This window comes from Aspergillus nidulans, chromosome VI (genome assembly GCF_000011425.1).
Source record: "Aspergillus nidulans FGSC A4 chromosome VI".
NCBI lineage: Eukaryota > Fungi > Ascomycota > Eurotiomycetes > Eurotiales > Aspergillaceae > Aspergillus > Aspergillus nidulans.
The window spans coordinates 3,182,715-3,207,125 of NC_066262.1; the positions used below are offsets into that span (position 1 = coordinate 3,182,715).

General features: G+C 51.5%; 9 protein-coding genes across 9 annotated transcripts, besides 1 other annotated feature; 4 read left to right on the top strand and 5 right to left on the bottom strand.

The window, feature by feature from the left end:
- Nucleotides 1–24,411: part of a sequence feature (contig 1.46 1010..103482(-1)) that runs on past both edges of the window.
- Nucleotides 1,215–4,337, bottom strand: ANIA_02659 (uncharacterized protein). Its single transcript, XM_655171.2, has 4 exons — nucleotides 3,729–4,337; nucleotides 2,746–3,667; nucleotides 2,634–2,699; nucleotides 1,215–2,587 (listed from the first exon to the last, which is right to left on the bottom strand). The coding sequence occupies exons 1-4, from the start codon at nucleotides 4,062–4,064 to the stop codon at nucleotides 1,407–1,409; spliced, it is 2,505 nt and encodes an 834-aa protein (XP_660263.2). The 5' UTR covers nucleotides 4,065–4,337; the 3' UTR covers nucleotides 1,215–1,406.
- On the top strand, nucleotides 5,317–7,900 carry ANIA_02658 (uncharacterized protein; the record flags this gene model as incomplete). Its single annotated transcript, XM_655170.2, has 7 exons — nucleotides 5,317–5,507; nucleotides 5,565–5,780; nucleotides 5,829–6,362; nucleotides 6,425–6,841; nucleotides 6,892–7,084; nucleotides 7,120–7,381; nucleotides 7,429–7,900. The coding sequence occupies 7 exons, from the start codon at nucleotides 5,317–5,319 to the stop codon at nucleotides 7,854–7,856; spliced, it is 2,241 nt and encodes a 746-aa protein (XP_660262.1). The 3' UTR covers nucleotides 7,857–7,900.
- ANIA_02657 (uncharacterized protein) lies at nucleotides 8,050–9,894 on the top strand (the record flags this gene model as incomplete). Its single annotated transcript, XM_655169.1, has 2 exons — nucleotides 8,050–8,960; nucleotides 9,003–9,894. 2 exons carry the CDS (start codon nucleotides 8,050–8,052, stop codon nucleotides 9,892–9,894), a joined length of 1,803 nt encoding a protein of 600 aa, XP_660261.1.
- Nucleotides 10,841–12,584, bottom strand: ANIA_02656 (uncharacterized protein; the record flags this gene model as incomplete). The annotated part of the gene is made up of 5 exons (XM_655168.1): nucleotides 10,841–11,280; nucleotides 11,341–11,371; nucleotides 11,484–11,980; nucleotides 12,030–12,311; nucleotides 12,431–12,584. 5 exons carry the CDS (start codon nucleotides 12,582–12,584, stop codon nucleotides 10,841–10,843), a joined length of 1,404 nt encoding a protein of 467 aa, XP_660260.1.
- Nucleotides 13,345–14,668, top strand: ANIA_02655 (uncharacterized protein; the record flags this gene model as incomplete). The annotated part of the gene is made up of 4 exons (XM_655167.1): nucleotides 13,345–13,704; nucleotides 13,762–14,191; nucleotides 14,233–14,446; nucleotides 14,566–14,668. 4 exons carry the CDS (start codon nucleotides 13,345–13,347, stop codon nucleotides 14,666–14,668), a joined length of 1,107 nt encoding a protein of 368 aa, XP_660259.1.
- On the bottom strand, nucleotides 15,286–17,502 carry ANIA_02654 (uncharacterized protein; the record flags this gene model as incomplete). Its single annotated transcript, XM_655166.1, has 8 exons — nucleotides 15,286–15,344; nucleotides 15,417–15,503; nucleotides 15,711–15,862; nucleotides 16,196–16,212; nucleotides 16,497–16,611; nucleotides 16,979–17,087; nucleotides 17,161–17,259; nucleotides 17,448–17,502. 8 exons carry the CDS (start codon nucleotides 17,500–17,502, stop codon nucleotides 15,286–15,288), a joined length of 693 nt encoding a protein of 230 aa, XP_660258.1.
- On the bottom strand, nucleotides 17,943–19,393 carry ANIA_02653 (FAD-dependent oxidoreductase; the record flags this gene model as incomplete). The annotated part of the gene is made up of 3 exons (XM_655165.1): nucleotides 17,943–18,362; nucleotides 18,404–18,925; nucleotides 18,977–19,393. 3 exons carry the CDS (start codon nucleotides 19,391–19,393, stop codon nucleotides 17,943–17,945), a joined length of 1,359 nt encoding a protein of 452 aa, XP_660257.1.
- On the bottom strand, nucleotides 20,109–22,105 carry ANIA_02652 (fungal specific transcription factor domain-containing protein; the record flags this gene model as incomplete). The annotated part of the gene is made up of 5 exons (XM_655164.1): nucleotides 20,109–20,779; nucleotides 20,841–21,403; nucleotides 21,464–21,795; nucleotides 21,903–21,974; nucleotides 22,040–22,105. The coding sequence occupies 5 exons, from the start codon at nucleotides 22,103–22,105 to the stop codon at nucleotides 20,109–20,111; spliced, it is 1,704 nt and encodes a 567-aa protein (XP_660256.1).
- On the top strand, nucleotides 22,426–23,453 carry ANIA_02651 (RTA1 domain-containing protein; the record flags this gene model as incomplete). Its single annotated transcript, XM_655163.1, has 3 exons — nucleotides 22,426–22,682; nucleotides 22,757–23,166; nucleotides 23,230–23,453. The coding sequence occupies 3 exons, from the start codon at nucleotides 22,426–22,428 to the stop codon at nucleotides 23,451–23,453; spliced, it is 891 nt and encodes a 296-aa protein (XP_660255.1).

A 24,411-nucleotide genomic window follows, 5' to 3' on the forward strand; every position in this document is an offset into this window, starting at 1 on the left:
ATATCCTCTTGGAGCTTGAACAAGACAAGCGAAATTGGTGGCGGATCGCACTGCTAGAGATTCGGTTTGGCTCAACGGCGTCGAACATTGATAAGCCCCGATTGTTCGTGGGAGCTACAGCCACATACCTTCCGCACCTCGCTAAAGGGATTAGATATGGTTCTCATGTACATGGGATGTCTTTCAATGGTGAAATCTTTGGTCAGGCTTGTACTGCACATTCCGGGTGACGTATATTCGAGGGTTGTACCCATCAAGCAAGGCGCAACCCAGTCGACGGTAAGGGTTGAATCAAGCCTTCGACATGTACCGCTTCAATAGCTTAAGCAAAGGCTGACCCTTGTTATTCGTCGCTACAACGCATGCAATACCACCTCAGCGCGTGCAGCCGTTGTTATCGTGAGGAAGAAGTCTGAGGAACCAGGGTTGGATTCCTTACTATACATGAGTTGCTTGTTGTTGTCCATCGGCCTGTGCTTCTGGTTAGAGTAGGTGTAGACTTCCCTTGAGCTCCATGGTAACCAAGGATAAACTTACAGGATAAGCTTAGGAGGAACCTGGTATGGTCGAACGTGTTCATAATTATAATAGCGAGCTCTCAGGGTAGGAGTCATCTACCCGTATGTCTCTACCCGGGTGTCATTTCCACAGACCTTGGCTCGGTAAGAATAAGACCTTGCTTTACATGGTTGCTTTTTAGAATGCCGTTCTCCTGCAGCAGTCTTATGTCCCTTGAGAGTATTATCAATACAGCAATGCGCGAAGGCAAGGAATGTGCGGTGTCCCAATTATAAGATACTTCCAGCACAAATGTTGACGTGCCCTGACTCTATCTGTACGATTGGTCTGACTCGGGGAGGTCAACTGTTATTTCAGTCCTCCAGTTCCTCTAGGACTCCGACTTGCAATGTTTCTTGCTCGCTTCTCTGGTTCGAGCCAAGCCAGGGTCACGTTCGAATCCAGTGGACGTGTTGGGAGAGCCATTGCGTGGCCCCCAAAGCTTGACGATATTCAGTAATAAATACCAAAAACACCCCGCAGCAGATGATGCATCGCACTAGGGAGGGAACGCTGCGCAATAATGCAGACAAACTAGACTAAAGGCTGAAAGCTGACCTGAGATTCAACCGACTCAAAAGGCTTACAGCAGCTCCACGAATGATCCTGCCAATATACAAGATACCAAGATAAACAACTGCATTGAGTCTATATAGGGACAATCGCCTGGCAGTAAACAATATTATATCAATTAGGCGCATTAGCCTAGGGGGTAGGCAGAGGTAGAGGTATAATTATAAACAAAACATAAGAGCTTTAACATTTCATCCTTCAGTCATTCCTCATCCTTGTTCCATAACCTCATTATCATTCCATCTTGCCATTGCTTCGTCAATCATTGGCCCACACTACAAAACCAAGCCCAGCACAACCGGGACAAGTCCGAAGTGTACCGGCAAGCCAAACCGCGCCGCCGCACCTGTAAAAACAGGCGGCGAGGGCGAGGGCGAGCTGGTGCCCGTCGGCGAGACATCAGTCGGGGTACCTGGCGTTGACCCTGGCGTCGGTGCGCTTGAGCCTCCCGAGCCATCGTCGCTACCGCCACTGCCAGAGGTTGGACTAGGTGATGGACCCGAAGTTCCCGAGCCCGAGCTTTCATTGGTGGCATCTGAGCCCGATTCTGTCTGGGTTGATTCGTCATCACCGGGACTTGATGTCCCAGTCAGGGTGGTCGAGTCGGTAGCCGAGGTGGAGTCCTCATCTCCATCCCCGCCTGTACTGGTCGGATCCACGGCTGATGTGCGTGTACTCGATGTGCTCTCGCTGGACGTTGTGATCGGTTCGCGAGTAGAGGTCTGGTCCTCATCGTTGCCCAGCCCGTCACAGTAGCCTAGCCACTGGTTCAAATCAGGCGGGATGACCTGCGGATCTTCCTCGTCTTCAGCGGGGTATCTCTCATTACACCGACTACATTGATCGAGCTTGTCCATGAACGCGGACGTAGCCTCGCAAAGCGAGGGTGTTTTCCCCAGTCGTTCCGCTTCCAATGCGGCGCCGTTGCATTCGTCGTAGCAGACGTCGCTGAACCGAATGACGTCCTGCAATAGTTCCTGCCGGGGAAGTAGCTTGTTGAGCATTTTGCCAAGACCCACGCCCAGGAAGGAGCGTTTGAAGTAGTCCACGCCATAATCCTTTTCTGGGAAGCGGAAGATCGAGTAGTTAAGACCGAATGGCTCCGGGTTGAGGTTGAAGTAGTACTTTGAAACGTTGTATGTGCCGACTTCGTCGGATACTACGGGTTCGCCCCAGTATTGGTCCTCGTCGTACAGGGGTGGTGCTTCAATACATTCTTCGGGGCTGCAGTAGTATGTTTCTGCGGGTAGTCCGGCTTCAAAGTTGCAACCACCGACTGTGCCCTGGCGTCTTGGGCGGCAAAGGTAACCTGGTGGGCAGCCCCAAGTGTAGTCCGTTGGGAGAGGCGTGGCGGGTGTATATGTCGGGTTTATCGTCAGGCTGGGACAGACAGAGATAGAGACAGTTTCGGTTTCAGTTTCTGTTGCAGTTGTTGCAGTTGTTTCTGTTGCGGTTGCTAGAAGAATTAGTATAGGATCAGGCATGATGGGCTTGGGATATACCTGTCACAGTTACCGGAGGAAGAGTCTGAACTGCAGTCGAGGTAATGGTGAGGGTTGTAGCCGGACCTACACGGATTAGCCATTGAAAAAAAGATAGGCACATGATTTTTACCTGGAGTTTCATTCACAATTGTTGTGCTGATAACTTGCGTAACAACCACGGTTTCGATTGAGGTTGGACCACTAACGGTGCTGGTGTAAACGACTGTAGATCCAGGCAGCGTAATTGTCGAACCTGGCAAAGTCGTAACCGATCCAGGGATTGTGACTGTAGTACCAGAAATCGTCGTTGTGACTGGAGGGAGAGTGGTTACCTCGCCTGGCAAAGTTGTCGTGGACCAGATAGTAGTTTCTTCGCCAGGCAGGGTTGTGGTTGACCAAGCAGTGGTTTCCGTCCACACAGTGGTCTCCTCACCAGGCAGGGTTGTGGTCTCCCAAACGGTAGTCTCCTCTCCGGGAAATGTTGTTGTTGACCATGCTGTTGTCTCCGAGTAAACAGTGGAATAGATGGTGGTAGGAACAGTAATATTGGAATATATTGTAGTAGGCTCCCAGATCGTGACAGTTTTGGTATGGGGATGGCCCGGACCGAGCGTAATTGTCACCCCTGCCCCTGGCACTGTCGAGATCGAGGTCTCTGTGATGGTTTCTGTTTCCCCAGGCACTGTTGTTACGGAAGTCTCTGTTATCGTTTCTGGAGGAAGAGTCACAGGAGGGGTAGCCGAGCAAGTGCTTCCGCCCGGAACGGTCACTGAGATCGTCTCAGTCTCCGTAGACGCTGGCGGGGTTGTAGTTGGGCAGGTACCCTCGCCTGGGACAGTAATGGAAACCGTCTCAGTTTCTGTGGCCGGGGGTTGGGGACTGGCGGAGCATGTATCCTGGCCGGGGACAGTTATAACCACTGTTTCAGGGGGCAGAGTGACTGGAGGTAAAGTGACTGGAGGCTGTTCCGGGCATTCAGTGTAAGTGGGATCTTCTGAAGTGCTAGTTGAAGACGAAGAACTAGTTATAGGTGGCTTCGTCGGTGGTCCATCCTGCAGTGGCCAGTCAGCTCGCGCGTCTGCAAAGGGAGATGAATTAGAAGGGCATCCTTACCGTGCAGTCGCAATCATCGGGGCCCAAGGTCAGCCCAAGGCCCAAGGTTGCCCCAAGGTCCAGCTCTCCAGCTCCCAAGGACGCCCCAACGCCGACGGTTGCCCCAAGGTCCAAGTCGCCAATGCCCACATTTGCCCCGACACCGACAGAAGCATCAAGACCCAAAGGAGTTACGAGGCTCTCAGAAGTCTCGGAGGTCAGAGAAGCCTCCGAGCCTGTCTCAGCGGCGGTGGTTGCCCCCGGGGCAGCAACGCTCGAGGCGCCATAATCAAGCTGCGCCCAAACAGAACCGGCGAACGAGGGCGCTGCCACGAGGACCAAAGAGCGCAAGCGCATAATTGCGATTCCCCAAAATGTGACCGGCAGGATCGAGATGCGATGCGATTGCTATCAGCGCGGAAGTCTGAACAAGTGCGATGCGCTGCGCTACGCAATAGTTATCATGCAATGCATTCAGGAAGTGTCAGATGGGGAAAGTTCAGAAGCTAAGTTGAAAAGATCTGATCGGGGATCGAGCTATGCGACAAGGCCAGGCAAGGCAAGAAACGGGGGTTTACCGGTTGCCAGGGTCGCAGTGGGGAAGGAGGAGAACAAAGAGCAGGCGGCCTTTATCTCGACTCTTTTAGCAGTAGCTTGGGCACCGGAAAAACAGGCACAGTTTAAATCAGCCGGCCGCGGGCGGATGGGAGGCTCTGGGGTGGGGAACTGAGACATGGCCAGGGCAACTACGTGGCTGCTGCACTTCGGATGACCTTCTGCAAGGCTACGGAATGAAGGCAGTCAGCTTGGATGGCCCAGACGGACTAGTGGAGGAGCCCAGCAGGGGTGCAGTGATGCGGGTCGTTAGTGTGCAGAAAGTTCGTATTCAGGTTATCCCGTTTATAGACTCATCGTCATAGCGGCAGAAGCAAGTATGGTTGGACGCCTGATGCGGTCCTATAGGGCTGGACCAGAACGTCCAAATAGGCGAGCATTTTTGAAGCTTTCTCTTCGAACCTTAAGAACGGCAGAGTTATTCTAATGAGGCTGAGTGTGTTGTGAGACTCTGAAAACTTGAGACTACAGCTCGAGATCCAGAGGATCAACGTAAAGAGCAAGGTGCTTTGACCCATGTCGGCCTAGCGCTGCTTTGGTTGCATTGCAGACTTCGACGGACTGCGAATGGCTCCACGCGGCTGCAAGGGTGGCAGAGTGTCAATCGAGTGCCCAGACGCTCGTGTCAGCAACCCCGCCTCTGTTCGTGTTCTTGGAGCTGTTAATGGCTTGATCCCTCCCGCGTCTCTGGACGGAGGCTCGGTCAGACTGGCGTGGCGGGTACTGACCGAACAACGGAGAACTTCCCAAATCCATGAATCGCTGCGCCTCTTTGAGCCAATTGCTATTGTAAAAAAATAATTCTCCGAAAGCGAACGAGCCCACCCTTGACGTGAGGTCGCCTTCTTTGTCCTCCACGAGCAGTCTGTCGCACAGAGTTGCCCGCGTCCAACAAAAGAAAACGAGCGACTGGCCGCAAACGAATAAGGGCGACCAGCGACACGGCTATTATTATGCTGATCTGAAATGAAGTTCTCTCTATAGTTCAGTTACCATGCCACTCGATTCTGGGTCCTTGGCCGCGCTGGCCGTGCTGGCCGCGGTCGCGACGCTTGTCGGGCGATCGCAGGCGCAGCTGGACGTCCTGAATCAGATCAACAGCTCGATATGCACCTGGGGCCAGCTCAGAGCGGCCGTTATTCGCGATACCGTCTATCTGGACGGCGGGAACCTGGTTTATCAGAGGTGAGGCTCGCATATCAGATGGTGACAGGAGGGTTTGATCAAACTGACCCCGCGCAGAGGCTTCTCCAACGGACAGGTCCAAGTAGACAACAACGACAATGCCGAAGGTCTCCTTTACACCCTCGATCTCTCCCAATCCTTCAACACCGAGAACGACAATCTCACTGCGCTCTTCGATACTTTCGAAAAGGCGGGCGGCATTGCGGGCAACATCGCGCCTACCTACCACGATGGGTTCATGTTCGCCAACGACAACTTGTTCTATCTCTATGGGTAAGCGAGTCTCTGGACCCTCCGGCAATCGATCGCTGATTTTTGTAGGGGTCTTCTTGATAACACTGACGATTTCGATGACCCTGCCGAGAATACTGCCCTGGCCTACCAGGCGTACCAGTACGGAGGCCAACGGCCCGGGTGGGAGCCCCGGTTCATCAGCATAAATCTGCCCGACGGGGTCACTCGCTATATCACCAACGGTGCAGGCGTGAACGCGCCGAGCGAGAATATGGGTTGGTACATCAGCGGGATGCGCGCCCCGGGTTGGGGTCCTATGTGGGACAACGAGACTGCGACCAACGTGTCGCAGCGCATGATCACGGTGGACATGTCGGATATGGAGAAACCTGTGTTTGAGAATGTTTCCTTGCACAGTGATGATGTACCGGGACGGGCTAATGCTGAAGCCGTATGGCTCCCCGTGGCGGAGTCCGGGGTCATTGTGCTCATAGGAGGCGTCACCGAGCCAGACACCATCTTTGCCGCCGGACTGAGCGATGAGCAGATGGAAAAGAGTGAGCGTGAGAGTCCGGCCTTGATGAAGACGGTCTCAGTGTACGATGTGGCAGGCGACCGCTGGTGAGTGCTGGATGTTGGACGGTATGCCTGACTAAGTGTGCTGACTCAGCCTGCGGTTCCAGGTACAACCAAAATACCACGGGCGACATCCCCCCGCAACTCACCCAGTTTTGCTCCGTCTACGCGAGTGCCTCCGATGGCTCTTCCCACAATATTTACATATACGGCGGATATGACGGCCTTGGCGCCCTTAACCAGCCCTCAGACGATGTCTATGTCCTTTCTGTCCCGTCCTTTGAGTGGATCCAGCTCTACGACGGAAATGGAACCGCTAACGGGCGCAAGGAACACAAATGCGTCAAGCCGTATCCAGACAAGATGCTGGTCCTTGGAGGCATTCATATAGGCAGCAGCTCTTGCATTCCAGACATAATCCGGGTCTTCAACCTAAACACGGGCCGGTTCCAGGATACGTACAATCCAAGGGACTGGGACGATTACAAAGTGCCCGACCTTGTCGCGGGCCGGATAGGCGGAGAGTACGTTATGTCGCCATTATGATCTATAGAGACATAGCTAACAAGGATAGCGCGGACGGTGGAGCAACGAAAACAGCACCTGATTCATGGACTACCACTGCCCTGGCCGATGTCTTTGCAGCCTCATATACCCGTACGATCGAAACTTATTACCCCTACAACAGCACGAACGACAACATCACCACGACCACTGTCCCATCCAGCGGCGGTGGTGGCAGCAGCTTCCCCGGCTGGGCCGGCGCAGTTATCGGCGTTGTCCTCGGACTTCTCCTCTAAAGGGTGCCTTTGTCTTCTGGTTCCTCCGGCGTCGCAAGCGAAAGCAATCCCGACGAGGAAGTGAGATATCTCAGAGCTCGCGTGTCAAGAAATGGGTCAGCAGTGCAGGTGCTTTTGCGCCGCCAGGCCCCACGGACCCAGACAGGTCTACTATTGTATCGGGTGGATTCACGAATGAAAGCACGGTTGCACCGTCTGAACAGCCGGTCGCTGCATCTCAGGCTACGGCTGAGGTGGCAGGGGATCCGGTCTACGAGGTGCATGGTAAGTACTATGATCTATTGTGACTGCGATATTCTAACAAAAAACAGGCCACAGCGCAGCTCAGACCGCGGCCGTCGAACTCCCAACCTCATACAACGAAGGGAGCCTGCCGGTCTCGTCACCGACTATGAGCGTTGCGATGAGCTTCAACTCCCCGATATCGCCGGAAGTTCCGCAGGAGAAAGAAGGCGACGCACCGATGCGGCCATCCCATACCCGCAACGTGTCGAGCTTGTCGAGCGTACAGTCATACACGCCCACAATCGATGACGGCAGTCTGCAACGACCGCGGTACGTGTCCGGGGTGTCAGAGGCGAGCGTCAGCTCAGCGGGGACCCGAATTGAGAGTACGACAGGGTACAGAGGTCTGGGACTGGAGGATATCCCGGACACGGAGGGACAGAACGCGACGGGTGCGACGAGTTCAGATCCCAATCGGAATGCGACGTTGAATAATGATTCGAATAATTCATGACGAGATTTTGTATTGATGTATTTAACGCATGCATTTAGTAATAAATTCCAGCCATGAGACGCAAATGTGCATGACTATGCCTATGACTAAGTATGCCTGACTGTGCATATCTCCCCATTGCCACCAACCATAACACCCGCCCCCGCACTCCCATCCCTTCCAGTCACAGACACCAAACACATCTTCTATCAAAATGACGACATTGAGGATCCCAGCGTCCAGCCCATACTATAACCTAGGCGCTTACACTCTTCCCATCAGCACTGCCAATTCCAACACTCAAGTATGGTTCAACCGCGGGCTCATCTGGATCTACGCCTTCAACCACGGCGAGGCCGTCTACTGCTTCAACCAGGCTATCGCGTACGACCCCTGCTGCGCAATGGCCCACTGGGGTCTTGCGTACGCAGTTGGGCCCAACTACAATAAACCCTGGGAACGATTCGACCAGCGCGACCGCTTAGCCTCTGCCAAGACTGGATACGAGGCCGCCCAGAGGGCCGCACGGCTGGCGGAAGATAAATCCGAGGCTGAAAGTGAGGCTGAAGTTGGAGCTGATGGTGCAAGCAGCACACGGCTGAAGCCGTGGGAAAAAGCTGTCATCCTCGCAATGCAATCCCGTTTCGAGAACGGAAGACCGCCGAAGGATCCAAGCGCTGTAAATCGGCGGTATGCGGCGGCCATGGGACGAGTTTATGAAGTTTTTGGCAATGATATCGATATTGCGGTTCTCTATGCTGATGCGCTCATGAACGTTACGCCATGGGCTCTCTGGAATCTGGCTACAGGCGCGCCGGCAAAAAATGCGCCCACAATGCTAGTGAAACCGGTCCTAGAACGGGCTTTGTTGCAAGAAGGCGCAGATAAACACCCTGGCCTTCTGCATCTATATATTCATTACATCGAAATGTCTCCAGCGCCTGACTCAGACAGGGGATTAGACGTCGCGGACAAACTCCGCGACCTTGTCCCGGATGCGGGCCATATCCATCATATGCCGACGCATCTGGATGTTCTGGTCGGCGACTGGAAAAAGTCAATTGAGAGTAACTATAAAGCAACGCTTGCTGATGATCGGTATCTGGCCATGTCTGAGACAAGGGGGTATAATTTGTATACGTTTTACAGACTACATAATTTTCATAGTTTGATCTATGCGGCGATGTTTGCGGGGCAGCAGAAGACAGCCATTAACGCGGTGGCGCGGATGGAGAAGAGTGTTCCTAGCTGGGAGGGAGTGTTGAGTATCAGGTCCCCGCCATTGGCAGATTGGGTGGAGAATTTTCTTGCGACAAGAGTGCATGTTATGATACGGTTTGGCATGTGGAGGGAGCTTATTGGGATGGATTTGCCGCATAACCAGCGGCTGTTTTGCGTCACTACGGCGACGACGCATTATGCCAAGGGGCTGGCGTATGCGGCGATGGGGAATATTGAAAAGGCAAAACGTGAGCGGTTCCTCTTCCATAAGAGCAAGGCCCTTGTTCCAGCCTCCCGACGGGCATATAATAGCAAGGCCTTGGACACGTTGGCTGTGGGATCGGCCATGCTGGATGGGGAGATTGCTTACCGGCAGCAAAAATACAAAGACGCATGGAGACACCTGCGGCGATCCACCAAGCTCGATGATCAACTTCCGTACAGCGAACCCTGGGCATGGATGCAGCCCTCTCGTCACGCGTATGCTGCTCTCCTGCTAGAACAGGGGTATGTAGAGCAGGCAGCAGCGGAGTACCGTGCTGACCTCGGCCTCGATACCACACTGATCAGGCCAAGGCGGCACCCGCGCAATGTATGGGCACTTATCGGGTACAAGGAGTGTTTGATGCGGATGTGGAGGCTCCAGGAGGTAAACGAGATTGAGAAGGACCTTAGGGAAGCGCTAGAAGGGGCGGATATCCCTATTCGTGCGAGCTGCTTTTGTCGGTTGGATGCAGCTGAGACTGAGGATGAAGTTATCCCGACAGATACGAAGCCAAGGCAGAGGAGTCACAGGGCTTGCGGGCAGAGGGACAAGGAACGAGGAAGTCGGTTGTAGAGTATACAATTAGCCGGGCATTCATCACGGCTATGAATGATTATGGGTGTGGAAGGAGTCCGCATATAATAGCACTGAACATTAAGAGCGTCACGGGGCTGGTAATTAACGGGCCATACTATAGAAGCCATTTCTTGTCAGTCTTTTATTTAGCAGGAAAAACCGATTCCTTTCTTTGCAACCCTCAACGCCAATAACAGAGCCCCAGCCTTGAGGCGAAAAGTAGGGGTGGAGAATACAGTGAGCCTTTTCTTGTCATCAATACTTCTACTAGCTACCAGAGCTATGATCTGATGCTCGATGAAATAAGCCAGCTTGTCCAGCCATGCAAACACAGGTCTCCACGCAGTGCTTCATGAGTAGATTTATCCAGAGCTGCAGACTTATCATGGGCTGGGCTTTTCTGCAGAGTCCTGCTCCGACCCTAGGATGGCTGGCAAGGCGGCCATAGCACGGCATAACATGGGTTAAGGCATTGAGGAAGATCCTCCATTGCAGTGCTAAGAGGCCAAAGTAAGCCCAGGAGAGACTGGTGCTGACTCCAACAAATATCTCACGTACACCCAGACCACGGGTCGGAGGACATGGAAAGGCGTTTAATTCGTTGATTTTGAGGACTGGAAAAATCATACCTAGCAATCAGCATCATTTCAAATTGGCCCAGGACGTAGAGTACAGGTTATGATCAGACAATCCAGACTTCCAGGGCGATGGTTATGATTGGTCTGGCACTGTGGTCACCTTATGCGATTGGGATACGCCTGTTATGATCGTTCTACATATATGCGATAGGCAAGGATTCGCCGTTGTTAAGTAGAGCTCCGTTTTAATCTGATCAATGTAAGGTGCTCCTTGGAGTTTTATTGGGCTGTTGTATCATACAATGATTCGTCGATCGTAAGTGTCAACACCTCCAGGCCGGAATGCCCAAGAGAAGCCCTAAACCTCACCCTCCTGCACTCGTACCCTTTTTGCTGTCACCCCCCTCTCCACGAACGGGGGACTCTCCTGCCTCCAAAGTACCAGAGACAACTCTTTTATTCTTTCTTTTGTCATTCCTCCGCACTAAGACCCAACTAAACAGAATCCCAGTGATGGCTATACACAGAAAGATCAAACAGATGATATAGGAAACACGGTAGGTTGGGCCAAAACGTGAATTATACACGTGCGGTCCGCAGATACCGCTGAACTGGGCCATCGCATTTGTCAATCCAATGCCGATGCCCGCGGCGACTGTCCCCTCTAGGGCGCGGATTCGCTCTGGCCAGATGACGGGGTACGCGGAGCCGGCGCAGGCGGTTGCGACGATCAGCGCAATATACTTCACAACCGGTTTAGAGACGTTTATCAGGATAATGTAGCAGACTATTATTGTAATCTCGACTGTGAGGTTTGTTAGTGGAACCTGGGGAGGGAAAAATGGATATAGATAGGTTTGCTTACTCGCCACCGCAGTCGTCCATGGTCGAATCCACTTTTTATGCAGGCAGTGCCCTACTGTGTTCAGGAACAAGAAGCAGGCTACGTACGGAGGCTGGGCCGCTTATCTTCAGTGAAGCTTCTTGACAGGAGGAGCTGAAACCTACAATGTTCATCAGTTGCGATTTGGCAGTGGTCGTAAAACCCAACTCATAAATAACTGTGGGCAGGGCATAATTGATCCCAAACCCACCAATGCCATGCCCAATCCAGTATATTGAGAATGTATATAAGGTCGAAGTGCGGAAGAGCTGTTTTATATTCTGCCAGCTCCAGCTGCGATCTTTTCCCCTTGGAGCGGTGTTCACCAGTCGATTGGCCACCCATTCCCTCTCTTCAGGTGTCAGCATCTTTGCTGTCTCAGGGTAGTCTGGAGCCCAGAGTGCTACGAAGGCCAGAATGATTGCAGGGATCCCTTCAAGGATAACCAACCACCGCCATCCAGATAGCCCGCCAAGGCGATTCATAAAGCTGATCGCGTACGCTAGCAAACCACTCAACGCACTGCTCAATTGCCCAAGAGAGTAGAAGAACGCGACGCGCCATGGCATCTCGGATGGCTTATACCAAAATGCCATGTGATATAGAACCGATGGGTAGAAGCCTATTTTTGTTAGAAAAGCTCTGTAACTGCAGTTTTACGGTAGAAAAACCAGCCTCTGCCAGACCTATAGCAAATCTCACCACCATCATCCCTGGGAAATTATGCGCTGCGCCTGAAGACGTGGCGCAGATTCCCCAGGTCAGAATTATAATAAACATCCACTTTGAGGGTGTGATCTTCTTTAAGAGAATGGTGTTGGTCGGTTCGAACAGCATGTAACTATAGCTAAAGATAGACTGGGACCAGGACCACTGCGAGGGAGAAAAGTCGAGCTCAGCCTTGATGCCGTTGCCTTCTTCGAGGTTGATGATCGCTGCATTTGCGTAGTTACCTAGACGTTATTAATAATCTTGTATGGGCAAATAGCTTAAAAACGGTGAGTACCTGAGTCGATCACCCGGAAAATGTAGACGAAGGAGTAGAAGCCCACGAGCCAAAAGTCGATCTTACGTATCACACGTTTCTCAAACTCAGCATCATACTGCTTGGCAGTGTGGTGTCCTGAAATCTTGGGAATGTAAAGCGAAGACGAAGTGGTTGAAGAGGTAGTAGTGATTTTGGACTGGCCTTTCTTAGGCGCTGTTTCGGATATTGAAGAAGACATCTTGACTCCGTGCTCTCACTCGGGAAACCCCTAGAATGCTAACGATACCCAGCTTATATAGATAAATAAGCCGTGGGTTATCTCTGCAAACAGCCATCTGGACTTTGAACTAGCGCTGATACCATTATGGAGGCTATCACGACATTGGAGTATTGTCTTCATATGTGCTACCTACAGATCACCGTCGGCGTTAGCTGCCAAGGTTCTGACAGCTATCGCCGATTATCAAATTGCTCATCTTCTCAGCTATTGTGTCTGAAGCTCGCTCTATCATGCTGCTTGGCATGTCAGTCTCAATATTTGCAGGTCGGTATGCTATCAGGATAGATACCCTACACGGTAGCTGCAGAGAAAATCAGGAGATTGACCGTGGTCAGAGAGCAAGCGAAATACTAATCAAGGAACAGCAAAGGCTGAGACTATGTGAGTTCTTGGGCCAGAGAGTTGCTGCATCTTATTTGGCAAGACAAGGCTTGTTAATCCTGTTGGAATCAAAATCACGCAATCCCAGACAAAAATGATACTCGACGCAACCCCGCTTCTAACACAGATAAACAGAGCATCTCCATCTAACATGACTCGCGTTATTATTTGCGTCAAGTGCGGAGTTGGATAATGGGGTTGTGCAAGCTGGGTGGTATAAAGACGCCATGCTCGGCATAGCTTTGCTGCGATTGCAAGCCATTCAACAATCCACTACGGTAATACTAGATTAGATCGTGATAGTTGGCTAGTTAACCCCGCATTGGCGTCTACCATAATGACTATCGATCCCGTCCCAGTTAAGCCTTGGACTCGTCCCCCGCCTACCACCGAGGACCTGGACTGGGCACCGCTGGCTAAGATTGACCTATCGCGATTCAATGAGCCTGGTGGCAAAGAAGCTCTTGCAAAGCAGCTGTATGATGCTTTGACCAGGGTCGGATTCTGGGTTGTTGTGGGCCACGGCATCGACGACGAGCGCGTCCTGCGACAATTCAGCTTCGGCAATGCCTTCTTCGAGCAGCCGTTGGAGGAAAAAAGAGTCTTTCCATGCAACTTTGCCCTGGGGGAGTACTTTGGATACCGCGAGAATGAGCGGTGGATTGGTGATACGGGGGTTAAGGATAATATCGAGATGGTATTTTTCTCCAGAAAGCTGAGACAACCGGAATAGGGCTGATATCCTTCTGTCCAGCTGAACATCCCTAAGGCAATCCCCGAGTGGGATCATCTGCCGCGTCATCGCATCGTGCGCGAGAACTATGAAGAGATTGCCAGCTTCCATCGCGAACTATTCGACAAGGTAGCGCGTAAACTCTTTGTCCTCATGTCCATCATTCTGGACCTACCAGAGAACTTTCTCGCCAACGCGCATGCATATGACAAGCGCTCGGACGACCATCTACGGTATATGATTTACAATGTCAGAAGCCAGGAAGAATGGGACCGCGCCCAGGTGTACACGAAGGGCGGACACACTGATTTTGGAAGCCTTACACTGCTCTTCTCGCAACAAGTGGCTGGTCTACAGATCAGGACGCCCGAAGGTAAATGGAAATGGGTGAAGCCCGTGGAAGGGGGCATCACTTGTAACGCGGCGGATACGTTGACGTTCTTAACAAAAGGTGAGTCCTACTCTTGTCAAAGTACACTCTTATTTAGCCAGCACTAACCGACGCAGGGTTTATCAAATCGACGGTACATCGAGTTGTGACCCCTCCCCGAGACCAAATCAATATTCCCCGTCTCGGTCTTCTGTACTTCGTCCGGCCTGGGGACTCTACAATCATGAAGCCTGTGCCCTCGCCGCTTCTTGATCGGCTTGGTCTGCTGACAGACGAGGATAAGGACCCCAACATCCCAGCACCCACTGGCACTGAGTATGTTCGTGCGAGGGTCAAAGACGTACATTATAAAAAGGTGATTGATAGACGCGAGGGTACGCAGTTTGAATACAAGGGGCTGAAGGTCGAGAATTACTATGCTTAGTCTGAATCAGGAAGCAGGAGGAAGTTGTGGAGTGTAACAGAGCTGGACAACTTGGCTTGGAGAAGATGTATATCGTTTCAGTGGCTGTCCTGATCTCCAAGTATGCCACATGAATTGGAGAGCTGAGGAGGTAGGTCAGTTCAATAGTATGTTCGCTTTTACGCGGGAGTTGCAGAGCATAGCCCTCCACAAAGCCCTAACCAGGACCATTTCGACTTTTTGCAGGATGAAATACTGATAGTGCTCTTGGAAAGGCTCCAGAAGTACAGTAAAACTTCTTCTAGAGGTTCACTTACAAAGCGTTATGAATGGCCATTTATTCAGGAAACGCACTAGATCCCTATATTCTTTTGGCCTGGGCAGCCTGGGATTATACCCTCATGGATACGAAACCCGTGTGGAAAAGAGCATCACCAAAGTTGCAAATGTCTCTCATACCAAGCTAACTTTCTCACGCCTCGTCCTCTATTGTCTTGTAGTGCAGTAGAGGGCATCCTTAGGCAACTAGATCCCATGCTCAGCCACAACACCACTCAACTGCGCAGCTTCAATAAAAGTATCCGTCTAGACTCGGAAGAATTTACCCGAGTTTATCGGGCTTTATACCCAGCTCTGATTGCAGGAAATATTCTTAGTCACTCACATTTCCTCCATTTCTTTTCTCTTGTCAGGTGTCGTAGCCTATATATTCCCACCGTCCGCTCCCTGACCGCTAGCAAATACCAATACATTATACTACTCCCCTAGGCTTGCAAGCACTATTCTTCAGACCGCGAATAGTGCGTTGTACTTGAATATACACATTAATCTCTAGGCATCTAATACAAACACAGAGGAGAAGAATAATTTGATATGACTTACTAACCTTGTAGGACATTCGTTCCTGGATTTTGGAAGACTTCTCGATGCTGTAAAGGGCGATCAGAGGCAGTGAAATTCTCGATTTCTCTGAAAACGACCGCAAGATCTGACATTACCACTATCATAACAGATTGGCGGATCCTTCTCTCTGGCCAGGTCGCGACCTCTTTTACGCCATATTCTAAGACAACGACCAGAACAACGGTCCCGAACTACCTCCCACGTTCTCTGATGAACTTGCGCATAGAACACCTTAGAGCAAACCCCATCCTACTCACCTACCTACTGACTTACCCAGACAAGGAAGTCCGAAAACATCCTTCTGTGAATCCCGAAAGTTACGAAATGTATTCACGTAGTGGACTGCAGAACGGATAGGCCAGATGTGCTGTTGGTGCCAGCCCCATCCCTCTATCGCGCACAGATCTACCTCTTCTTTTTTCCACCTATTTAGTATAATACGTTAGATGCATGGTTAGTATAGACAAGAAGAAATAGCAGTGCCGGTGGGAGTCATTATGCTAGATAACGAGAGGTATGAATGTGAACCAATCCGGGGGATCTGGTTACTCTGAGGGCTGTTTGACTCGTAATAAGTAGAGCTAAAGTAACCATGGCCCCTTTTATTTCGATATGTATGGATCACGGCTGAGTGTACAGAAAAGGCAATGTTCCTAGGATATGTCCTTTCTGTCTCACGTGGATGAATTTAGGACGCGCGTTGGGGATATGGATGGATCCGAAACACCAACTCATCAACTAATAGTACAGGCTCTTACCAAAACAGCCCTCTATGCTATCAACTACGGTTATACGACGCTATTGGTGCTGGAAGCTTGCCCGGCTACCGAGCTTATAAATGCTATTGCTTAGAAATCCTGTTTCTTAGAAATTCCTTGAAGAATATTAATCATTTAACATGATTCTGCTATTCTAACCAATTTGCGGTTGGTTTGTATTCTCCTTCTTCATGTATGCAGACCAAGGAGATCATTGACCCATCTACTTCCAGGCATTCCAAATTACGATTTCAGTTCCAGCATTTCACTTCTTACACCGTGCAGAGTGGCCAAGACACACGAAAACAAGGCCAGCGCCGAAGACCACGCTTAAATGCTTCAGAAGCGTGATTATATCTTGCTGATCCCTTGGTTGCCGGCTGACAACTTCAATGATTGTAAAAACCCGAGATTGCCTTACGTAGTGTTAGTAGAAGTCATGATGGTGAGTCCTGTCCAGCTAGATCAGAGTTAGCTAGGAACTGCGAGAGTAAATCAGCTGCGATGTGTTCGTAGTGTTCATAGATTTCACTTATCTAGTTGCAGTCACCGGGCTCATGACCAGTGGTCCTCGCAGTACAATAACCAGCATCCTCAATGGGTTTTCTTTACCGATTTTGTTAAAACAATAGCTGACTTCTTATTGGAAAATTTCTACCTTGTCGGCCGGCCACTTCAAGCAGAACAGGTGATCAGACGAGAGCAAATACAATATTCCACACTTGCTTGAGGAGTCCGCCACATTGATACTCCCCCTTTCACATAAATAATCTGTAATTTTACGCCGTTTCCACACTATCATGTAGCTGCAAGGCAGCCCAATAAATAGCAGTGTTCAACGGATGCTCTTCCCGCTCATTCACTCGGAGGAATTCCCCGTTGCTTGATAATGCTGGTTACAAATCTATCATTTCCATCTTCTAGAATCTTGTTCTCGCTCTAATCTTCCATTGCATTCCCATTACCTAATCGAAAGCAATTAATAAGACTGATGGCATTGACTGTGCAGTTGTGGCGTGTATCACCGGTACCTGAGTTATCTCGGTGGGAGACTAGTCGTAGACCTATTTGCTAGTCTAATTACCAGCAAGTAAAAGCATAATTACAGAGTATTGTAACGGGAGTAGTGAGGATGATTGGAGGAATGTTACCAACAGCTTGCTGGGTGTCCCATATCGTGCCCTAACACCGAAACCATTACTGCAGAATAACGAAAATAGCACATACTACTAAATACCCACCCACGACCTACCTTTCAGCGCAAGCTTTGTCCTTTTTGAGACTTCTGGTTCCTTCCGCTCCGTCATAGTTACCCTAATCTACAGTCCGTCTCGGGCTATATAGCGGCGTTTAAACCCCGAGATGGCGTATAGCCTCATGGGCATCTAACCATATACAGCCACCTTAAGAGCAGGAATATGTAAAACCGCAGACATTCTCGTAGAATATGTGCTGGTGTATCATGAAACTCACTTTCCGGGACGGTATTCCTTAGATTACATCATTCGTGAATTCATCCAAGCAACAGGGATAGTTCTTAAATTCAGCGGCCGTAGGTGGACATATTAGAGCACTATATTCAGCTAAGCATATTGCGATTTCAGAAAATGATTTCCAAGCAGCTGTGCCTTTTTGGCTCACCGCGATAAAATCCGAAGAGGCGAAGTACTGGACCAAATGGATTCATAACTACATATATCCGTAATCCCAAACCTAGGCATAATCATACAAACATAAAACCTGGATATCATGCCTCCTCTCCAACTGTAACACCATTCGACAGCTTCAACCCAATGGGCAGCCCACGCATAAACTTCTCCGTAAATGGAACCCCCCTCTTCTGCGCAACCACCTCCTCAATATCCTTGTACATATCATATGCGTTCATTTCCTCGATGGTCAACTTCTTCTTCTCATCCTCGACTCTGTATTTCGGGATGTTCGTGTTGGACGAGAAACCGATCCGCTCGTTGATGTTGTATGCCGCCTTTGCGGAAGCGGCTTGGACTTTTGTCGCTCGGGGCAGTCGAATCTCTTGGTAGAGCTGCAGGGTCTCAGCGACGTCGCCAGAGAAGTACGTCTCATTGAATAATATGCCTAGAGCAGCGGCATCTTCGATGGCCATGCACGCGCCTTGGCTTTGATGGGGCATCATCTGGGAGCACAGCTGTTAGTTGGCGGAAGGGTAGTGCAGAAGGAGAAGCGTACCGGGTGTCCTGCGTCGCCGAGCAGGCAGACCAGGTTCTTGCTGATGTATTCGTATGGTTGGTGGACCCACAGACGCCACGGCCGGACTTCAATGCCAATGGCCAGATGATCCTTGACCTGCTTGTCCAGTTCTGGGTATGGTGCGAGCAGCTCCTCAACAGGGCGGTCTTCGCCGCCCCAGGTGTGCGACGTGTAGTCGCCCACTTCACGGGGGAAAAAGCAGTAGTACGAGAGAAGTTTTCCGCCGTTGCAAGGGGACAGGACGATTTTGTCCCATTTGCCTTCCTGGCCACCCCAGTACTCGAGGGCAGAGTCCTTGGAGTAGTCGACAAGACCAAGACGGACGGCATCTTCGGTCATGACGTTTGCATGCAGGCAGCTTGAGGGAGCAGCCTTCTTCTCGGGGTTGAGGCCGATAATGCGGCGGGCAGCGGATCCGATACCGTCGGCGCCGACGATGAGGTCGTGCTGGGCTGTCACGCCGTTCTCGAAGGTGACCACGCCGGACTCGAGGTCGATTTTCTGGCACTGTTGACATTAGCGATGCCCTACAAAATAGATCCTGTGGCGTACAGAGTGGTTAACCAGCAGCTTGACAGGCACCCCCTTGCCTTCCTCCTGCAGCGCGCAGTCCTTGAGCATCGCGTGCATGTACTGCCGGTGAAACATGTTGTAAACGTATCCCCAGCGCTCCTCGTAGTCATCAAGATCGTAAACGCTGACCGGCTCACCCGTCTTCCAGTCCCGGTTGATGAGCTTCTTCAGCACGACGGGGTCGCCCTTGGGGATGTCGACGCCCCATTCATGCAGCCAACGGGTGCCGTTGGCAGCACAGGAGATCGACGCGCCAACCTCACCGGCATAGTCGTGCCTTTCGTAGATGGTCACCTCATGGCCAGCGCGACGGAGAGCTATAGCAGCGGCTAAACCGCCGATGCCCCCGCCAACGACGGCGACGTTCAAGCGTTTCCAGCCAGAGATGGAGCCCATGGTGCATGTACTTGAGGATGAAGATGAAGATGCAACTGCAGGTGATAGGACCATTTTGAGGGCATCTCGGTCTATAAGTATTACATCAGAGATAAGGCTTCGTGAGGGTTCAGGTGGGTAATATCTACGGTACCTATGGGGACGGAAGCGGACCGCGCACACAAGTGCAGCATCCGCCCATCCGCCTGTTCCACTATCTCATCCCGCTGATATGAGAAGTTTAGGGCATGACTTGCCAACCGTTATTCGCTCAATGGTTTAGACTATGGGATGAATACTAATGGAGTATCCGAAGGGATCGGGTCCCGACCATCAATGATAGGCGCTCAACGCAACGAGGCAATGCACGTGACTCACTGCCTTCACGCCGGAGAACAAAGGCTGTCATTGCAGGGGCTCTTGAAGGCATTCACCTGTAAGGTATTGACGACATCGTTAATGGCTTGCATAGTATAGAAAGGAAATGCTTTATCTCGCGCGTTATTCGGTTTTCGTTTAATGTGCCTTCTGCGATTTACATAATTCCAGGCTACTTGAGCGGAAGTATATTTTGGTTTCCATACTCAGCCTCATGAATTATGATTTCTATCCCAATATTTCACAGCTTTCAGTTATGATATTTGAAGTGAACACAAGTCAGACCAGCAGCCCTTCCAGTGTCTTCAAAGACGGCGGTTGATGCATATATCAAGTACCATAGCACAAGCTGCAACGGTCACATAGGCAACTGTCTCAGATCCATCCATCCTAACAGCGGATTATCAGCCATGACAAAATCAGGGAATGGATCAAACAGCATACTACTGGCAGATGCTGGAAGATAAATATGTCCCGTGTTTGGCTCGTCTACACCAAAATACGCTTGGGGGGCGACCGGCGCAGACGATGCGGCAGTTACAGCCCTGTCTGCAGCCTCGCGGCGCGCAATATATCCATTATACTGCCGTAAGAACCACTCCTCTATCCACTGTAGCCAGCCCTTGTAGTCAAAACCTGTTGCGGGGGGCGCTGCTCCGCTGTAAGACGAATGCTGATCCTGGCGGACTACACATATCCTCAATACCTGAGGCATATCCAGCTCATTGCACAGCGTCAGCACTTGTGGGAAACTGTCTCGGAGGGCTTCATCGGACACAGCCATCAATGTTAGCTTGCAAGAGACGATAAGGTTAAACCCCGACTGAAGCCACTGCGAGTAACTGAAGCGACGCTCTGCCCCTGGGCCGATCAACGCAAAGGAAGTGAAGAAGCTTTTGGCGGCCGTGAGGCCGTGGCAGAGGATCTCCGCTCGGACGTCGACGGGGAGCCGCGATGTAGCTTTGCGATCGAAGAGGCCGACTTGACAGAGGTAGAGGTGAATTGTGTGGAGTTGGGTTGAAAGGGTGACTGGAGATCGTCAGTCGCGGACGGGCGGAGGACAAATGAAATCATGAAGAAGAACGCTTACAGTTGCCCGCAAGTTTGGGAGAAAGGAGGTTTGAGTAGTCTTGAGTTCGGGCCTTGAATGTACGGAACGAGGGGTGGAAAGCGCGGCCGGAATGGACGGTCTCGAACGAGTCCGGATCCTTGGAGACCCGGTCAATCTCCTCAAGAACGTGCTGCAATCGGACGAGATGGATGATAATCTGGTCGCTATCGTACTCGGGATTCTCGGCGAGTCCAACAGCGAAATCCTCTAGCTCTGGAGCCCAGGGAAAGGTGCACCTCTCCTGCGTAATGATGGCAGAACTAGACAGTGTAAGCTTAGGCTCAACCGATACAGATCTGTCCGAGCACGGGAAATACCATGATGAAAGAAAAGAACAACCGATTGCAGCTCTCTGCTCGGCTCTGAGGGTCTCAGGCGGACGCTCTATGATACCTTCCTCGCTGATGTTCACCCGGCAGGTCTGACGTCTCCGCATCCCGATAGGCTGGTCTAATCGCCAGGTTACCACGAGACCAATAGCCAGATGTAGGTAGGTTGGAAAGTCCCGGGGGGAAGATCGCTGCCGGACCTGGTGCTGGGTCCTGAGTTCGAGGGGTCAGTCTAGTCAGTGTAGTCAACCGGGTCTAATGGGCGCCTCATACCACGCAAGAACAACCAGAAGCCCTTGTAGTGTCTCCAAAGAGGGCGGTTGATGCATAAGGACTGTTCGCTCGGCCAAGGCAGCTCTCACTTCCTCCCTGAGAGCCCGCTTCAGCGTCGAATCGTTGGTCACAGAGACGGAAAGAATGGCCAGGAAGAGGAATGGGGCGCTCTGGCGAAGTTGATCTGCAGTTGTCGTTGCGGGAAGCACAACAAAAGGGAAATTTGGCATCATGGATTGCATGAACGAGGCAAGGAGCGCAGCGGCCTCGTCCAGCGAGAGAAGGCCTTTGTCGATGACATCGCCGGCCTTTACCTCTAATGGACTATGGCTCTGCGACGACTGTCCCAGCAGCTGGTCAACACGTCTCTCCAGCAATTCAAGCCGTCTGGCCGGTCAGTCCACGGCAAAGAAGTTCCAAGGGAAACGGACGAACGTACGTCTCCTTTCTCGACCATGTCTGGCGTATTCGAGCCGGCCGAAAATAACACGGTTTGTTCAGCCGCAGGCAGCTACATACTCCAGTCAGCCGTCCATAACAGTCTGGCAATCCCGCTTGATCGGATGAAGGTCCTACCGGTCGCAGATAGGCGAATCTGGAGAGCGTAAGCAGCGGATCTTGGCCGTGGCGCAGGTCTGGCATGTTTTGACGCGCGCCGAGCAGGCGGACATGGTGGAATATTTGAGCTACAGGATGAGAACAGAGTCCGGACACGGACACGGACAAGGGACCTGGGGAAATTGATATTTATGAGACAGGGCGTTTGGAGTGTGGCTTACTCGTTGCCGGCGGATTCGGACACGATCGGACACGGACACGGACAGTCAGCCTTGGCGGCTGATGTATATAGTCTTTGACCAACTGAAGATGAGAACATTATTGAGCTCAAGGTAAAGAGAGAATACATTACGAGAAGAAGAGGCAAGAAGAAGAGAGCGAAAAAAAATAAAAAGAATTTCGCCATGAACCCCGCAGACTGTACGCTCGAGACATGCCCGATTGAGGATGCATACATCCATTATCAGCCCACCATCGCTGGCAACAGTGTCTACCTGGCCCTCTTTGGGGTCTTATTGATTGCCCAGGCTATTCTGGTCCCGGTCTACCGTACGTGGGGATTTTCAGGGTCGATGGTCGCAGGCCTGGTCCTCGAAGTGCTGGGCTATGTGGCCCGCATCCTCTTCCACGATGATCCCTTCAATTTCGACTTCTTCCTCATGTATTTTCCCTTCCTTTCGAAAGATATATATAAAGAAGAAAAGACAGAGGGTCAAGCTAACACTGAGCTTACAGGAACCTCATCTGCCTCAGTATCGGACCGGTCTTCTTCTGCGCCGCCCTGTACTTTCTTCTCGGCCGCATCGTGATCGTCTATCGCGGAGAGAACATCTCGCGCCTGCGACCCAGAACCTATGCCATCGTCTTCATCTCTTGCGATATAGTTGCTCTTGTGTTGCAGAGCATCGGCGGTGCCATGACCTCCACAGCGGACGATGCCGACGGGAGGGAGACGGGCGTCAATATCATGATCGCCGGCCTGGCGTTCCAGGTGGCTGCCTTGACGCTGTTCATTGCCCTTGCAGTCGAATTTGCGTGGCGGCAGCGCCGTCGTTCTGAGGGACAAGTCCCCATCGGCGAGGACGATGTGAAAGATCAGTATGCTGAGATCCGCCGCGATAAGTGGTGGAAGGTCTTCCTGGCCGGTACGCTCCTGGCACTCCTTCACGATCCTCTTCGGTAGTAGAGAGTTCAACTGACACGAGCAGGACTTATCGTCGCGGCAATCACTATCTATACACGGTCAATATTCCGAGTCATCGAACTCAACGGCGGGTATGATAGCGAGCTGGCCAACGACGAGGTCACATTCATGATCCTGGAGGGAGCGATGGTCTCTATTGCGTGCATCTGCCTGACCGTCTTGCATCCCGGTCGGGCGCTGGGTCACCGAAAGAAGGAGGACACCGGGCCGATGATGGAGATGGAGTAGGGAAGGTTAGAGAGGGTTAGACGGAGCATTCCGGTATGGGTAGAATGCTACAAACGGTATAGATATCTCTCAATTGTATTCAAATGACACCTCCCGCGGAAGTTTCTTGTTTAATAATGGATCCCATTTCCTTTTCGATTCTAGATTCGATTAAAACATCCATCCGATACGTAATAGATTCTAGCCGTGTCCGCGATGACTCGCACGCTCTTTCCCGAGCGGCCATTCCCGCTCGGGAATGACGCTATAAACACCCAGAGTCTGCAACCGCAAGGACCAACAGAGCATTTGTACATTGTTGTTTATTGCATTATCCATAGTCCACAATGATTGCCAAAACGGCTGAGCCATATAGCTTCCTAGACGATTACAGCGAGGGCGCCCACCCGCGCCTGCTGGAAGCACTGATCCGCACCAATACCACCCAACAGACCGGCTACGGCACCGACCACTACACGCGCGAAGCACGTCAATTGCTTCTGACACAAATGCAAGCCACTGAGGAGGATGTCGCCATCCATTTTGTGCCCAGTGGAACAGCGGCCAACCTGATCTCTATCGCGAGCTGCCTGCGCCCGTACGAGGCGGTTCTGGCCGTGCAAACGGGCCATATCATCGACAAGGAGGCTGGAGCCATTGAGACAACGGGACATAAGATCATCATGGTGCCTGGGGTACGGGGGAAGATGACGCCAGAGAACTTAGAGACTGTACTCGCAAGGAACACGTTCTTTCCGCATATGGCCAAACCGAGATTGGTGTATATTTCCAACGCAACGGAACTGGGGACCATCTACTCACAAGAAGAGCTGAAAAGACTGGCGGATACCTGTCGACGGCGAGATCTACTGCTTCTCGTAGATGGAGCACGGCTAGGAGTAGCCTTGACGGCGGGCGGCAACAATGTCACCCTCCGGGATCTGGTCGATTACACGGATATCTTCTGGATTGGAGGGAC

Coding starts and splice junctions, on each gene's coding strand:
- ANIA_02659 (XM_655171.2), bottom strand. CDS start 4,064: ATGCGCTTGCGCTCTTTGGTCCTCGTGGCAGCGCCCTCGTTCGCCGGT. Junction 3,668..3,728: donor CCGATGATTGCGACTGCACG/GTAAGGATGCCC, acceptor TGGCCACTGCAG/GATGGACCACCGACGAAGCC. Junction 2,700..2,745: donor AATTGTGAATGAAACTCCAG/GTAAAAATCATG, acceptor TAATCCGTGTAG/GTCCGGCTACAACCCTCACC.